The sequence below is a fragment of the Danio aesculapii genome, chromosome 6 (assembly GCF_903798145.1).
Source record: "Danio aesculapii chromosome 6, fDanAes4.1, whole genome shotgun sequence".
Taxonomy (NCBI): Eukaryota; Metazoa; Chordata; class Actinopteri; order Cypriniformes; family Danionidae; genus Danio; species Danio aesculapii.
Window position 1 is genome coordinate 32,996,090 of NC_079440.1, and position 16,855 is coordinate 33,012,944.

Below are 16,855 nucleotides of genomic sequence, written 5' to 3' on the forward strand. Positions count from 1 at the left end.
ATAAAACTTGTTTACCTCAGGACTTTCCCTAAATGAGACGGTAAAAGTAAACATTGATACAAAAATCTTAATAAAAGCATAGACACATAAGGGTGTTTATTTGCTGAAATTCGTATTAAAATATATTTTATTTGTGTTGTGCAACATATATTTGTAAAGTCTTTATGCATATTGTGAAAAAGGGAAAAACAATAAATCATTGTATTAATGCTGTGATGTTTAAATACAGTAATTTGCTGTTAAAAACACGAGTAGGTCATGTGACCATCAAGAAGAAGGCAGCATCTCATTTCTCACAGGACGCGTTCTGTGTTTACACGGTCTCCCGAGTTGGTTCTTCTGAGGTGACCTAGCAAGACTGGTTGTCACAAAAACATAAGTCCGTTCTCTGCATTCTTGGAATTGAGAAATGGAGGATAACTGTGCAGAGCTGCGACCCTCCAGGAATCAAATTTGAGACTGTGCTAGAGACTACAGTCAACATTTTAAACCGTACATCATAATAATATTATTTTAATCTAAACTAAAGCAAAGCTGTCAAACATTACCACAAATTAAAATGATACCTTAAGATACAAAGACTCTTGTTATGCCATTAGTAGAATGGTTAGCAGACATATAACAACAGAACAACATGGCAAAGCAGAGAGAATGATGGGAAATGGAGTCACACCTGACACAGACACGGAGAGCTCTTTACCGACGGTGGGTGTAGTGGCGGCACTCAGAGAGTTGGTGGAGGAGATAGAAGAAGTGCTCTCCGCACGGGCCAGCGGTGCCAAAGGAGGGGGGCTTGACGAGTGAACAGGGGGGCTGAATGGCCGATTCTGACAGGAAAATTGGGGAAAAAGCAAGAAGACCAAAGGGGAAGTTAAGCAACATAAGAGAGTGGGTTTTTAGTCAGGCAATCAGGAAAAATGCACATGGAGCTCCCTGTGGAAGTGTTGTTTATGTTTTGTTTCACTTAAAGGTGCAGTAGGAGAACATAGAAAATGCTAACTGATAGCACTCAAAGGTTACGTCCCACCCTGCGAATCGCCAATCTAAAACCACGCTTCCTGAATGCATGAAAGCGCACTAGACAATCACTACAATACACTACATAACTTTCACCAGAGAGAAAAGTTTTTAGTACAGTTAGTAATTACAATAACAAATTGTAAAATGAAGGTAGGTTGTTCATGTTTGCCACAGCCATATCACCCTGCAGCCCAAGAACGGTTACTCACTGAAGCTAAGCAGGGCTGGGCCTGGTCAGTACCTGGATGGGAGACTAGGTTGCTGTTGGAAGTTGTGTTAGTGAGGCCAGCAGGGGGCGCTCAACCTGTGGTCTGTGTGAGTCCTATGCCCCAGTGAAAGGGGACTATACTGTCAGTGGGTGTCAAGACGATAAACTGAGGTCTTGACACTCTGTGGTCATTAAAAATCCCATGGCACTTCTTGTAAAGAACACTAGGGTGTAACCCTAGTTTCCTGGCCAAATTCTCTCTCTGCCCTTAATCATCATGGCCTCCCTATCATCCACTAAATTGGCACTATCACTGTCTCTTCACTCCGCCTTTAGCTGGTAAGCGCATTGGCGCCATTTTCATGTGGCTACCGTTGCATCATCCAAGTGGAGGTGAGGAGAGACCCACCTAATGATTGTGAAGCGCTTTGGGTGCATGGCCATAGACAATACATGCGCTATATAAATACACATTACATTGCTTGTCATTCTCAGTCTGCACTGTGTCTGTGAATGCACCGATGACATAATCCTTTGTAATTATATGTAATCAAATTTTTTGACAGAATGTCAAAAATTTCATAACGTTTGGATCGAAAGTTTTGATTGGAATAAATTTTCTTGGTTCTAAAACTTCAGGTTGTTGAACAAAATATTCAAATTCATATAAATACTGTCACAATGGGTATGTGGTCGAACTGCCCACACAAGGAGTTCACGTTAGAAGACCGGTGACTGAAAAGTAGGCCAATCAAAAACATTACTAACACCTTTGCCTCTGCAGTGACTGGGATGGAGAGACTGCATGTAAACAGCAGCCAAAGTGGGATAGAGGATAAAGAGAACAGAGAGACCTTACAGGGCTGGGCTTTTTTTCTTTCTGTCGTTTGAGAGTAATAAATATGTTTGTTATTTACGTGAATCTCTGACCTTCTTCCTCACTTCATACACATAAACGTCATCACAAATATATTTTGACAACTTCATTATTTTCTGAAGCTAATCACCTATTGCACCTTTAAGAAGGAATATTATTTAGCAAATATAAAATATACAGTAAAAGTGTCCACTCAGCCTCAGATTTTTTTTGTTTGTGTTTTATGCCATGCCAGCTTCTATGGCCATTTTTATGCAGAGAAAATGTATACTAGAGACAGTGTTCTGAGGAGCACAATTGTCTATGGTCAACGATATTGTGAGTTTCTTGGTAACTAACAAGAACAGTTACTATTTGAAGTTTTTTTTTAATGATATCACGTACCACGTCCCCTATGCTTGGTTTCCCAGGAGGCAGTTTGGGTCGTGAGGGTGGCCGAGGTGGGGGAGGGGGTGGGGGGGAGCTGCTGGTAGCCAGTGGCGTTGAGGGACGTGCAGGGGAGGAGAAGCCTGTGGAGCAAGAGTACTCTATTAAAGCAAAGCCATTCAAAGAGTAACATGCATCAAGCCCGTTGATGAGTGCTACCCAAACTGGATGTAATTACTGTAAATTCTAAAAAGTATGACACTTGATAAAAACAGCCTTACAAATGACCTATACAAAGCCAGTGTTTTCTAATTTTATTCTGAAAACCTTAAGAGAAATGATTTCATTGTTTGGAAACTTCGAAAACTATGTTCCTGATAAGACAACTGGCAAAATACAAAAACAGAGTGGTAAGACCTGTGGTTTTGTGCCTATATATAAAAAATAATGAGGCAAAAAGCTGTCAGACACCCTTCATCCCTCTTACTAAGAAGGCTCTCCAGTGTAAACACAAATGACATGATTGTAACTAGAGCAGAACAATTTGAAATTCTAAATTATTGACCTACACAGACAAAGACAATTTCTTTTTTGGGTAAACTAAACCTTTAATCTTCTTTGACTGATGGTCCGGTTGACTGGATGTTTTAGATCAGACTCACCACTTTCATTTCCACTTGCAGAAGCTGGAGGGACCGGTCCTGGAGATGACACTACTGCCCTGTATGTGGGAGGTGGAGGAGGAGGAGGTGTAGAACGTGGTCCTTGACCAGTCTCTTTGGGTGAAGTGCTGCTCTCACTTGGGTCCTCTTTTGATGGGGTTTCATCAGGGCTCTTTACCTCTTCTTGGCTCAGAACCAAGGGTGATGGGATTGTACGTGCACTTGTCTCTACAATGTTTGGTGGGCTATTGGTTGAGTTTGATTGGGTCTCTGTCAGAGGAGCACATGGTGAAAAGTCTGTGGTGGTGTGAAAAACCATGTCTGGTGTTGGAGGAAGTGGGGCCTCTTCAACTGGAGGAGGAGGGACAGTTGGAGGAGAAGGAGTGGTGTCTTTGGGAACAGGTGGGGGGCTTTCCCTTAGTGGCTCACAGGCAGGTGGAGAGGGTGCAGGTTCTGAAGGAGGAGGTGGAGATTTTGGTAAAGGCGGGGTTGGTTCATCCAGTGGAGGGGGTGATTTAGGTAGAGGGGGAGCTGGTGCTGCTGGGGGTGGTGGAGATGACGGGAGTGCTGGCTCTCCCTCCAAAGGAGGAGAATGTCTTTCAGGTGACTCGTCGTTGAAGCAGACCCACTTGTCTTCAATATCTTGACTAAGTTTAGGAGAGTTTTCTGGACCAAAGATGTTGTCCAAATCAGCTATAGAGGGCCTCTGTGAAGTCTGTCTTGAATTTCCCCCCTCCTTCTGAACATCTGTATCAAGCACCAGACAGAACTCATCATGATGAAACAGAAAAATGATAAGCAGGATGCATTCAAAAGGAAAGCCAAAGAAATATGCAAGAAAAACCAAGTAAAGCTCTTTCCTAGTGCCAAAAGACAAGCATTAAATAGATCAGACACTTCTTCGGACACTTGACCAGATCAGACTTCTTAGGGTCAGTTACTGGTATAGTCCAGAAGTTTCCAAACCTGCTCCTGTAAGGCCAACGTATTGCAGATTTCAGCACTAATAATCCCTAACACAGTATGCCTTAAGACCCTTGATAAGTTGGTTGAGGTGTGCTTAATGGGACTAGTAACTAAACTCTGCAGAACAGTGGCCCTCTAGAAGCAAGTTTAGACACCCCTGGTGTGAGTGGTAGGGGAATCTTACCAGTAGGTTCTGTAGTAGGAGATTCAATCGGTGGGGGGGAGGTCGGCACATTCTTAGGCGGAAGCGGAGGCAGAGCTGCAATGACATTAGTGCTGCTGAGACGAGCTCTCACATACACCCCCCACCCCCATAAGCCACATCTTCATGCCCCACAGCACCATGCAAAGGCAAGGTCTCATTCAGGCAATCAGGGAAAACACAGAGGACTGTGACATGGGATGAATAGTTCAAACTCTATAGTAACACTTTACTCTCTGTGACCTACTAATACTATTTTCATGTTGTTACAAAAAAAATGGTTGTTAATATAAGTAGAAAGATCAATCTTTTTTGGTATTCATCTAACAGGGCTTGCACAGACTAGTCAATTAGCCTGTCTCTTTTAAGATTTGTCCCTCAGTCTGGGGATTTTTAAATTTGGGCCTGAGGACCATCAGGAACACGCAGAATACACAGCTGCCTTTTTGTTTGGTCCTTTGCCAGGTCTTTGACAAATAAAAACACCTGCACTAGTTGGCTACTTTTACAACTAGCCTGTTTCGGATGGTGACAACAGGAAGATACTGCAATTCCCTTGTCCAATTTTAATCTTCGGTAACGCTTTATTTTGATGGTCCATTTGAGTATTAGTAGACTCTCTGCTTAATATCTATTGATACTGCTCCTTCAACAGACATTTAACTGACTAGAAGAAACTTTGCAAGTACATGTCAACTCACACTGACCCTAACCCTAACCCCAACCTAACAGTCTACTTATAATCTAATGAGAATTAGTTGGCATGTAGATGCAATGTAACTTAAATTCAACAAACGGACCATCAAAATAAAGTGGGACCTATTCTTTTTGTATTTATCATATATTTGCAATTATGTGTATGGGAAATTACCTAATTTAAACTTTCTTAGCCATGTTAACTGGAACTAACTGTCTGGGACTAATTCTCCAGCTGGGCATCAGACAGCTAATGCAGGTAGCCTTTAAGTATTTTTACAACAGGCAAAATCAAAGGTAAGCACTCACTCGCTTTAACATCAACTACTTTCCTACATGACTAGTCATCTGGTAAAATGAGCAAGCCCTAGTATTTGCATACCTATGTAAGGTAAACAGACATTCAGAGATGAATTACTTTTTACACATATGAAGCTAAGAATCATTGTGCTTTTTGAGGTTTAGGCAGATATGAAAATAGGCCACTTTGAGTAAACTGCCACCACATGAAATGAGCTGGATGACTCTTAGGATTTTGATTGATTTCCTGGCTAATGACTTGAGAAATTAGTAGGTTAATGGAGACTGCCGAAGGGAAAGTTATTAAAATAAAATCTGGAGGTAATCATGATTTTTCCACTCAGACAACTGTTCACCGTTTTGGGAATTATGGGTTTATGATACCAGGATGATGGCAATCATGCCACACAAGCAAAGACTTACTTCCTGTAGGAAAAGGTCTTGCCAGAGAGGCGTCTAGGTGTTGTTCAGGCAGGGGTGCACCCCAAACCTCAGGTTCCTCTATCACCTCTAATTTATGGAAGAGGACATGATATAGACAGTTGATGGGGAGCAGAGTTAACAGCTTTGTGACTTACAGAGAGGAAGGAATCACCATGCAATTTTATCTCCAGTATTCCAATTTCTATTATAAATGGCTTATAAATCGAATTCCTTTAATAACATTTACTGCAAATGGAATTGAGTGGGTAGCGACACAACAAGTCAGCACCATGAACTTCTATATGTCAAGGTACATAAAGCTTAAATGTGGTACTGATTATAAACACATACAAACAACACTTTAAATACTGAATAGCTGAAATATAAATACCATATTTTTACCCTATGTGAGCCCCCTGAAGACATACTACTGCATATATAACACAGAAAATGATTTTTTTTAAGTGAATGAAATGAAGACTATTGATCTGGACTGTGATCAGATTGTATTGGATTTGTGAAAGTTTATAAATTTAGTATATTTAAAATCCTACAAATGACAACATTTACAAGCAGCAGTAAGTGGTTAAGATATGGAGATTTACTGTACCTTCACTGGTCTTCTGCTCATCAAAGGCTGTTTCCAGCGGAGGGCCGAATAAGGCTGTTGTTTCCTCTGGCACTGGAGATTTCTTATTACTGAAATGGAGGAGAATTAAGCCAGATTTGCATGACTCACACGGATGCAGAGCAGTCACATCCAGGCTGCAGCTCTCAAATGGTTTGATTTAATAAATTTAGACTTACATACAAGATACAAGGCTTAGATACACACCTTTTTTTATTCATTTTTTCATCATTTCATTTTTTATGATTTTTATTTTAAAATGTTAGTTAGATGACCATGTCTGTTCATATTTTTTTTTTAGCTTTTTGCTTTACACTTTTTATGTTCATCTGACGACTGGTTTGTTGCTCACTTGCGCTCATTTCAGTTTTCTCTATCTTATCATAAAATACCGTTTTGTTATTGTGTTTATTTTGGTTTTATATATATATATATATATATATATATATATATATATATATATATATATATACAAACACACACACACACATATATATATATATATATATATATATATATATATATATATATATATATATATATATATATATGTTTATTTTTTACCCCAATTTTTGTTTAATGGAGAGAAGATTTTCTCAGCACATTTCTAAACATAATAGTTTTAATAACTCATTTCTAATAACTGATTTATTTGATCTGTGCCATGATGACAGTAAATAATATTTTACTAGATATTTTTCATGACACTTCTATACAGCTTAAAGTGACATTATAAGCTAATTAGGTTTACTTGGCAGTTTAGGGTAATTAGGCAAGTTATTGTATAATGATGGTTTGTTCTGTAGACTATTGAAAAAAAGAGCTTAAAGGCGCTAATAATTTTGATCTTAAAATGGTTTTTAAAAAATTAATAACTGCTTTTATTCTATCCAAAATAAAACAAATAAACTTTATTCAGAAAAGAAAATATTATCAGACACACTGTGAAAATTTCCTTGCTCTGGTAAATATAATTTGGGTAATATTTAAAAAAGAAAAGAAAAAAAAAAAAATCGAAGGGGGCTAATAATTCTGACTTCAACTGTAAATATATTTTACCAGGAACTAATCATTCCTCATTTCTGAGTTCGGCAAAATTACACATAAACTGCAACTTATCCATTCTATTCTACAGCACCGTGCACCCAAATATAATTTACTCAAAATGCCATGTACATAAAACATCCAGTGTTTTAGAGTGTTTTAATCCAGTGTATTATTTTTAACATAAAACTTTAACAGTCAAAAGCCAGACTTAGATGATTATTTCATTTAAACTTTCACAGATAATTTTTTTCTCTTGTTCAATTTAGATTTTGTCTTTGCACATTTATACTTCGTTCATTAGTTTATTGCTAGTTATTATATATTTTATATATATTTAACAGTGCTTGACATTAACTTTTTTGATCACCAGCCTGTGGCTAGTAGTTATTAAACATTACTGGCCACTCGCATTTTTACTAGCCATAATTTTGTTGTTGTGAAAATATATTTTATATCCATAAATTTGAATTAGGCATGTTAAAATTACTTGATTCCAACTTTGTATTATATCCACATGCCTCCTCGTTCATTTAAAAAAAGGAATAAAAACTGATAAGCAAAAGAAAGCATGTAAAAAACATTCATGTGCGACAATAAAAAGATGATCACGTACACACTGTTAATGTTAGATCCATTAATAATCTGATCAAACTGGTTAAAGCGAAAGTGGCACACTGCTGCAGCTTACAAAAGTATGTGTAAAAGTACACTCACCGGCCACTTTATTAGGTACACTTTAATAGTACCGGGTTGGACCCCCCTTTTGCCTTCAGAACTACCTAAATCCTTCATGGCATAGATTCAACAAGGTACTGGAAATATTCCTCAGAGATTTTGGTCCAAATTTTCATGTTAGCATCACGCAGTTGATGCAGATTTGTCGACTACACATCCATAATGCGAAACTCCCGTTCCACCACATCCCAAAGGTACTCTATTGGATTGAGCTCTGGTGACTGTGGTGGCCATTTGAGTACAGTGAACTCACTGTTATGTTTAAGAAATCAGAATCCTGCTGGAAGTAGCCATCAGAAGATGGGTACACTGTGGTTATAAAGGGATGGACATGGTCAGCAAAAATACTCAGGTAGGCTGTGGCGTTGACACAAAATTGGTACTAATGGGCCCAAAGTGTGCCAAGAAAATATCCCCCACATCATTACAACACCACCACCACCACCAGTCTAAACCGTTGATACAAAGCAGGATGGATCCATGATTTCATGTTGTTGAAGCCAAATTCTGCCCCTACCATCCGAATGCCGTAACAGAAATCAAGACTCATCAGACCAGGCAATGTTTTTCCAATCTTCTGTTGTCCAATTTTGGTGAGTCTGTGCGAATTGTAGCCTCAGTTTCCTGTTCTTACCTGACAGGAGTGGCACCCGGTGTGGTCTTTAGCTGCTGTAGCCCATCCGCCTCCAAGGTTTAATGGGTTGTGCATTCAGAGATGCTCTTCTGCATACTTCGGTAGGAACGAGTGGTTATTTGATTTATTGTTGCCTTTCTATCAGCTGGAACAAGTCTGGCCATTCTCCTCTGTCCTCTGGCATCAATAAGGCATTTGTGCCCACAGAATTGTCGCTCACTGGATATTTTCTCTTTTTTGGATTATTCTCTGTAAACCCTAGAGATGGTTGTGTGCAAAAATCCTGGAAGTTCAGCAGTTTCTGAAATACTAAGACCAGCCCGTCTGACACCAACAATCATGCCATGTTCAAAGTCACCTAAATCCCCTTTCTTCCCCATTCTGATGCTCAGTTTGAACTGCAGCAGATCGTCTTGACCATGAATACATGCCTAAATGTTTCGAGTTGCTGCCATGTGATTGGCTGATTAGAAATTTGCATTAACAAGCAGTTGCACAGTTGTACCTAATAAAGTGGCCGGTGAGTACATCTAGTATATAATGTTCAAAAAACCTATTTTGTAATTTGACAGAATATAGAAAGCCAGAAGTGAATTTTCTACATTTTTGTCAATTAATGTGTGTATGGATACCTAGCAGGCTCTGGAGGGGCCATGGGTGCAGGTGTTGGGGAAGGGACAGAAACTGGTGCAGGTGTTGGAACAGCACGCCTCGGCCGCGCAATTTCATCACCTGAAAATAACAGCATACGAACAATTAAACTGCACCTTCTCACACACATCCAAACACACCTCAATATTCACAGTCTTTTTAATTCCAGACAGCTATTTAGTGTCAGATTTGAATAGAAATATACATCAAACTAATACAGGATAATACTAGTACTTACAGGGATTTCTTTTTGCCAGCCCCTGAAACAAACAGAAGGCCAAAACATTCATAAGACTAAAAGCTCATAACACCATATCATGCATCAAGTGAAAAGAGTGCATTGTGGGTAAATTTAATCAAGGGAATGGTGTGTCAAATTCAGAAAGAGACAGTGCTTTAATGCTCTGTAAATTGCTGTTTCATAACGCAAGCTTCAGTTGACAGAAGAGCTGATTCCTGTGATTGACTCAGGTGATGAACAATCATATCTGACTCACTGGTGCATTAGTAACAAATAACACTGACATAAATGTTATTACACCAGGTTCCCCACGGTGGCAGGGAATTTTAAAGAGATGAACACAGCACTGGTTTTCCTTTATGCTATCTGAAAGCTTCCTAATTTTGTTTTTGAGGTCTCCTACTACATTTTTGTTCTATAATATACATGTCAAATCAACAAATTCATTAACAAATCTCAAACTTATTCAATAATAGTGATGTAACAAAAATGTAACCATTGTGTTTAAATTAAACATGATTTCAGTCTTTTATTAACATGACATTGGATATACTTGTTTGAAGATTTGCTCTAACCTCTCATTTAAAAGAGCCTACTCTGTTCTGATTGGTCAGATAGCTAAGTCTGTGCCTGGCTTGGTGCTTATAGCATATGTTAGAAGTCAAATAGTTATAACCATTTCTGAATTTCAGCTCTGAAAGCATACACAGTGGTTGTACAACTGTTCAATTTTCTAGATTAAACCAAATTAGTTGAGTCTGACGATAACACATTGGAAGAACTAGTTGATCATCCTGATTTCAATTGCATACATGACTTAAGCATTTTATTTTTAATAGCAACGAATGAATGTGTGTTTTTGTTGAGCTACTGAACACAATGGACAATCATACAGTATGCGTTTAAATTAGTAATTATAGAAAATGTGTAGATTTGTTGAGTACATGGACTTTATGATTGAATTCTGCTTTCTAAGTTGTGCTATTAGTTTTGACAATAAATGATTTTTAAATAAAAACTGTGTGTACAACAGGACCAATTAAAGTATGTGATGTATATGTCATTCATCGGCAGCCAGTTATCACTATAAGGTGGTATTATGCAAATTTGCATCTATGTAGATCGTTTGCAGAATTGAAACTGAAATGGGGTATATGCCGAAGCATGCTTATAGGACTTTTAATTTGCCAGTAACCTGGGTTAATCGTTTCCGGTGAATTGTATACCAATGTAAAATCGGCGCGTTTAAGGTCAGTTTTATTTCAAAATCAGCGATCTCCACTGGCTGAGTGATATCCGATATAAAGTGGGTCTCAGATTGTACAAGAAACACTGCATTCAATTACATTTTCCCCCGCCATGTCTTTATAATATGAGCATTTACTTTACCCCAGTATATTCAATGAAGCTTCTGCGCTAGCCTGCCGATTCTGACTGGCACGTGCGAGTAAACGGCTTTTTGTCTCGTTTTACACTTCAACAAATAATTGAATGCCAAAGTCTATTTAACTGATTGTATTTTAATTACATTACAACATCGATGCTGTAAAAGGAACCGTATAAAATGGAAAAAAACTCACAATAACAGGTCACCGGAAGTTTATCAGTATGGGAAACACACTAGCTCGGCATATACCCTATTACTGACAACGTCTTTGGGATGAACTTCTTTACTGGGCTTCTTTCTCTTTTAGTATACAATTAATTTATTTGTCATGTAGTTTGATCATCAAAACATTTTTTTGATGCTTTTTATTAACATTTACAAATAGATTCACTATACAACATAATTCTTGAGGCTTTTAAAGTCAAAATGACATTTGTAGAACAATGTGAGACAACATTTTTCGGACGAATATTCATACAAAATATTTTTGCTCTATCGCACTCAGTTTAAAATAGGGACTTCCAGAATTCTCAAACTACTAGGGTGGCCACAGCGATCATTCTGACTATTTATATAGTTTTGTGACTTCATATTTTCTTTCAAAGTTTCTATTGGAATGTTTTGTATAGAATTAAACATTAATATTTATAAATTCTGTGAATAATTATTTTTATTAATTACCATAAAAATACAATCACTTTTGTAATAGTTTGTGCTTACAATTGTGTACAAGTTACTAGACCCCCGAAAGTGCATACTGTACCTCACTTTGTCCGACATGACATGAAAATGTAGTAGACATGTTTGATAGGCATGTCTGATGTATATTCTGAAAGTTATGTTTTCATTAGCAGAAAGTTGCTTAGCAACAGAGCCACACTTATTCAGAGGCACGGGTAAAAGAAGCGAATGCTGAAATGTGTGCTCTAAATTTGACTGCTCAGGCCATTCAGGAAAAAAATACTCTTGTGTTTTGTAATTTCAATAAAATTTACACACATGTAGGACAAGTCAGGATACTGTAATATATATTGGGTTTTTTTAATAGTTATCAAATTGTCAAAATAACTGCCTCTGTAATTTGTGTTTAGATTTATAAAAATTGCATTTGCCAAAGTAAACATTTTTGATCACATAGATCTGTAGCACACGAGTAAGAGACATTTCTATTCACATGGGCCTGTTGTTTAGGTTTAAACGTCAGATACAGGAGAGGAATAGTGATAGAGTGCTAATGTTGACTTTGATTAGCAATTAATACACTTTAATAATACATAAATATCTAATTTAATTTGCATCTCTATTAGGAAATGCCATCACATGGAAACTCAATCTCTTTAAACATCTTACGTTATAAAATGGGTATCTTCAAAATTCAAAAGTTCTAGCTTTAAACACTGGTGGACAGAAAAATAACAATAAAGGGCACTTACCGGGCTACGTCTCTGTGACCAGCAAAAAGGAAGAGAGAACAGACACCTGGTCAGAAAGTGATAAATCAGTAATATAGACATCGATCAAAAGCAAGCCCAGTTGCAAAACGGAAGTGTGTGCATTAGACTATGTTCACCTTTGACATGCTTTAATGGTGATTTTGAATTAAAGATTGTTTAATCAGTTTACTTGGTGAGACCATTAAGAGATTTAAAGTAAAGATATAATTACCTAAATTTTGATTTGATTAAAATTTCATCACATAAAATAATCATACAACTTGAAAATGCATATCAGAGTATGTACTGTACATGCATTTTATAATAATTTTCTGGCATTGTGTGTGTTCATTGCAAAGTCTCAATTTTAAGTTCTTATAATAAATTCCACAATGCTAAACGATGACATGATATATTCATGATATATACATGAAATATTCGGGGAACTGTTTCCTTAATAAGCGGTAAAATTCATATCAAACTAAAGAATAATTTTTTGGATTTCAGCAATTCTTAAAAATGGTATTAAATCATGTACTGCCAAAGTTGCACCTGTGCTGTACTGCTTGTCTCAGCACTGTTTAGTCTTCAGAAGATCTAAAAGCATAGAAAGTACAAGCAGTACTGCTCACTTCAAACAGATTTCACAGATATATCAAATAGGGGGGAAATTTGCAGTTATGCACACCACTCTTAGACCAAATTTAAAGTTCGAACGGAAGCGAAAGGACAAGAATTTCCTGTTGACATATACTTTAGCGTTGGACATCGTTTCCTGCTTATTCCAATTTAACCTCATTATATGCCTTTCCCCCCATTCTCCTTCCCTCATGTCTGGATTACCTCCAGGAACAAGGGCTCTGAGTTCAGACTGAGTGTAGTTTGTGAGTTCTCAGTGATTAGGGTGATGTACCAGTGGCAAGGTTTAATCCTATAGGCTGTAGGCAAAGGTCACCCCCACCAAGAGCCAAGAGCAGAAAAGCAGAAAAACCAAATGCTTACATACTTAATATAAGAGCCAGGATGATGATTAAAGATGGAGTGCCCACTTATTCAGATAATGTTAAAAATGTTAAAGTGAAACAAACATGCAAAAGTACACTGTTCATCTACAGTAAAACAACCCATGCCATGTCCAGCAAATCCAGAGTGTGTTTGTATGCTTTGTAGGTATTATGTACATATATATCCTTCTAGCTTTTGCTTATTTTGTATCCCACCCAGTGTGCAAACTAAACATTGTCTATCAGAGGTTGGGGGGGGGGGGGATTCAAGTTTTTTCAGTAGTTTGTGTAATACATGCTTTAAAGACCCAAATTCATATTTAACTCAATTACATCTTATTGGTCAATTCATATTATTTACATCTTTATTCAGATAATCTTTGAGAATCACGTCTGTTGAAAAAACCCATCAAAGGTTACCATAGGGCAGAATCCATTATTTATCCCCTGAAAATGTAAAAAATTTGAATTGAGCATGTATTTCTGCATCGATAAACAAATTTAGAAAGATTGCCCTGTTTTACTGTTTAACTTCAATGTTAGAGTACACATACATCTATTAAAGAGCCTCTATTATGCATTAAAAAGGTCATATTTTGGTTTTGGGGTTCTTCAAAAACAGACTGATATGCGTGTAAGGTCAAAAAACACTTTAATTGTCTTATAATATGCATTTACTTTTACCTAATTATCCCAGCGACTCCCATATGATTCGTTCAGCGATTTATTTGTTCCCAAAGCCCTCCTTATCGCGATGCTAATCTGTGCTAATTGGTACGATGACCCAGTCTACAGTCTATTTAAATCCATAAAGAAAGCAGCACGTGTCACGTTTTCAACATGGTTTAGACGCGATATGAGAATATAAAGAGTTAACTAGATAACTTACAGTACGAGCCGCGTGGATTGGTTACAAGTAACAAAACATAATTAAATACATAATTTACAAGTTAGAGAAAACGAGGCAACCATTTTAATCGCACTTAAATTACTTACACTTGTGAAATGGAGGAAGGAACTGATCCATGAACTGTGTACTGTAAAGTTCCTTTCAAGCTCTGACAAAGTCCCATACATCAATAGTCTTTTCTGATCCTTCCTTTAACAAACAGGGGAAAATAACACTAACTTTCCCTCAAACTTCAGAGCACAAACTTCGTGACGTGTTTGTCTTCCTCTTTTTCTTTCTACAGTGTTTGTGGGTGGGGCTGGGGGTTTAAATTTTCCTGGGTCTGCGCGTGCAACAAATGGGCGGGGCTTGAGTTTTGTACCGCCAAAATGGCTAAAGATTCGTCACCGCAACGATTCATTTGAATCACTCTGAGTCTTTTTTTTTTTTTTTAATAGATGAATCAATAGTTTTAAACATGGTGAACTTTCAGATTTAAGCCTTAGCTGGATATTTCACTTCACTTAGAGCTGTGTTACACACTGCATGGAAGGTCATTTTCAAAAACCCATTATAGGGACTCTTTAAAATACACACTATGAGTCTGATTTTACTTTACTTTTAAGGCAATATGTAGATACAAACATCTGGTTTGCCAGAAAAGTGCAAGAAAAACCAAGAAAAGTCAATGGCCTCTAGTTCACAACATTCTTCAGAATATCTCCAAACTGTCTGTCCAGTAGATCAGCTCTTAATGGAATTTTAAACACCAAGCATGCAGTCTTCACCATGCCAAAATAATAAAAACATAAGATGAGGTCACTCTGAAATAGGAACACACAATGTACGTATAAACAGCTTACCGGACTATTCCTCTATACCAGCCAGCATGAAAGAGAGAAAAGATGGAAAAAACGTAGAGACAGACAGGTAGAGAGACAGAAAAAAAGGAGCATCATCTACATTAGCATTGTGCTGGTAAGCATGCACAAACACATTACATGGAATTGGAGAGAAATGACATGGAGAAAATGTCTACAAACACTGGCGACAGCATGATGCAACACTGTGTAAACACATTTTGTTGATTACAGATTTTGCCTCCAGTACTGTATAACAGTTAATAAGGCAATCAGTCAGACAGGGGATCAGTCAAATAGGATCAGTCAGCACAGTAACCTTAATCCCTTTAGACTGAAAAAAAGTTGTGAAAACTATTTTCACTAAGACAATTAATTACAAGCGAATGGCAAGTAACATCTAAAAATTTAAGTGTGAAAATGTTGAGTATTAAGACTAAAAATATTTTTGTTGTAAAATAAATATATATTTGTACTTGTTTAATACTTAATTTCTAAAGAGCTTAAAGAGATCATTCTTAAAGCTGAAAATTGACCTCCATAGCTGGAAAAACAAATACTATGGAAGTCAATGGTTATAGGTTTCCAGCTTTCTTTAAAATATCTTCATTCATGTTCAACAGAAGAAAGAATGAAAATGATGACAGAATTTTACATTTTTGGGTGATTTATCACTTTGAGAAGATCACTCATTCGAGAGAACGCTCGAGTGGCTCATATGACTTTTATGTTTCCATGGAATTGATATAATAAAAATACATTAAAAAGCTAAATTTAACAATGTCTATAAAAGTCTATAATTATAACTTCATGCTGCATTTAATTGATCAGCAATACTGTAAACAGCAGTAATATTTAGATTTTCAGAAGTTTTTTTATAATTATAATCTTTTAAACAACAACATTTATTACAGAAATATTAAATGCAAAAATTAAAAATATACCTCTCTTGTCTCATGTTTAATGTCTTTACTCTCAGACTTGACCAGTTTATTTGGTCCTGGCTGCATAAAACAAAATTAAATTAAATAAAAATTTAATTAATTAAAAATTAATAAAATTAAATAAAATTAAATTAAATTAAATTAAAACAATTAATAAAATAAAATAAAATAAAATAAAATAAAATAAAACTAAATAAAAATAAAATAAAAATTTAATTTAAATAAAAAAATTATAAAAATAAAATAAAAATTTTATTTAAATAAAATAAAATTCAATAAAAACAAAATAAGACCTCTGAACAGTAATGAAGGTGCACAGCAATTACGCACAATAATGTACTTAATGACACCTAAATTCTGACGATAATGGATACAACTTTTAAACAAACTTTTAAATATGCTTTCAACTCTCAACAATCTAAAACTTTCTTCTAAAATTAAATAAAATCAAAACTAATAATAATAGAACAAGATTACAAAAGGCTGAGCAAATGACAATGATTTTGTTAGTTTGGATCAATCTTTCTATATGTCTACATTCTGCCATATAACAGTCAGGCCTTGAGAACATAACATAGCTTTATTAACTCTTGCTGGATGACTGCCTATAGACAAGAGGCTTAATAAAGAAGCAAACCTTATCAATAAACCATGAATAGCAGCTGGAAGCCAGCACCTGGTC

General features: G+C 36.5%; 1 protein-coding gene across 5 annotated transcripts in view; it reads right to left on the bottom strand.

Moving 5' to 3' along the window:
• The window catches only part of sgip1a (SH3GL interacting endocytic adaptor 1a), a 152,085-nt gene that overhangs the window by 25,729 nt on the left and 109,501 nt on the right, over positions 1 to 16,855 (bottom strand). For 3 of the 5 annotated variants that reach the window (XM_056460021.1, XM_056460024.1, XM_056460020.1), the window contains 10 exons: positions 15,233 to 15,244; positions 12,477 to 12,488; positions 9,654 to 9,675; positions 9,397 to 9,496; positions 6,331 to 6,419; positions 5,721 to 5,807; positions 4,284 to 4,358; positions 3,134 to 3,880; positions 2,490 to 2,614; positions 674 to 827 (listed from right to left, as the gene is read on the bottom strand). In XM_056460021.1, coding sequence (XP_056315996.1) covers positions 674 to 827; positions 2,490 to 2,614; positions 3,134 to 3,880; positions 4,284 to 4,358; positions 5,721 to 5,807; positions 6,331 to 6,419; positions 9,397 to 9,496; positions 9,654 to 9,675; positions 12,477 to 12,488; positions 15,233 to 15,244 — 1,423 coding nt within the window. The remainder of the gene's footprint in view (positions 1 to 673; positions 828 to 2,489; positions 2,615 to 3,133; positions 3,881 to 4,283; positions 4,359 to 5,720; positions 5,808 to 6,330; positions 6,420 to 9,396; positions 9,497 to 9,653; positions 9,676 to 12,476; positions 12,489 to 15,232; positions 15,245 to 16,855) is intronic. The other 2 variants (XM_056460022.1, XM_056460023.1) reach the window with 2 other exon arrangements.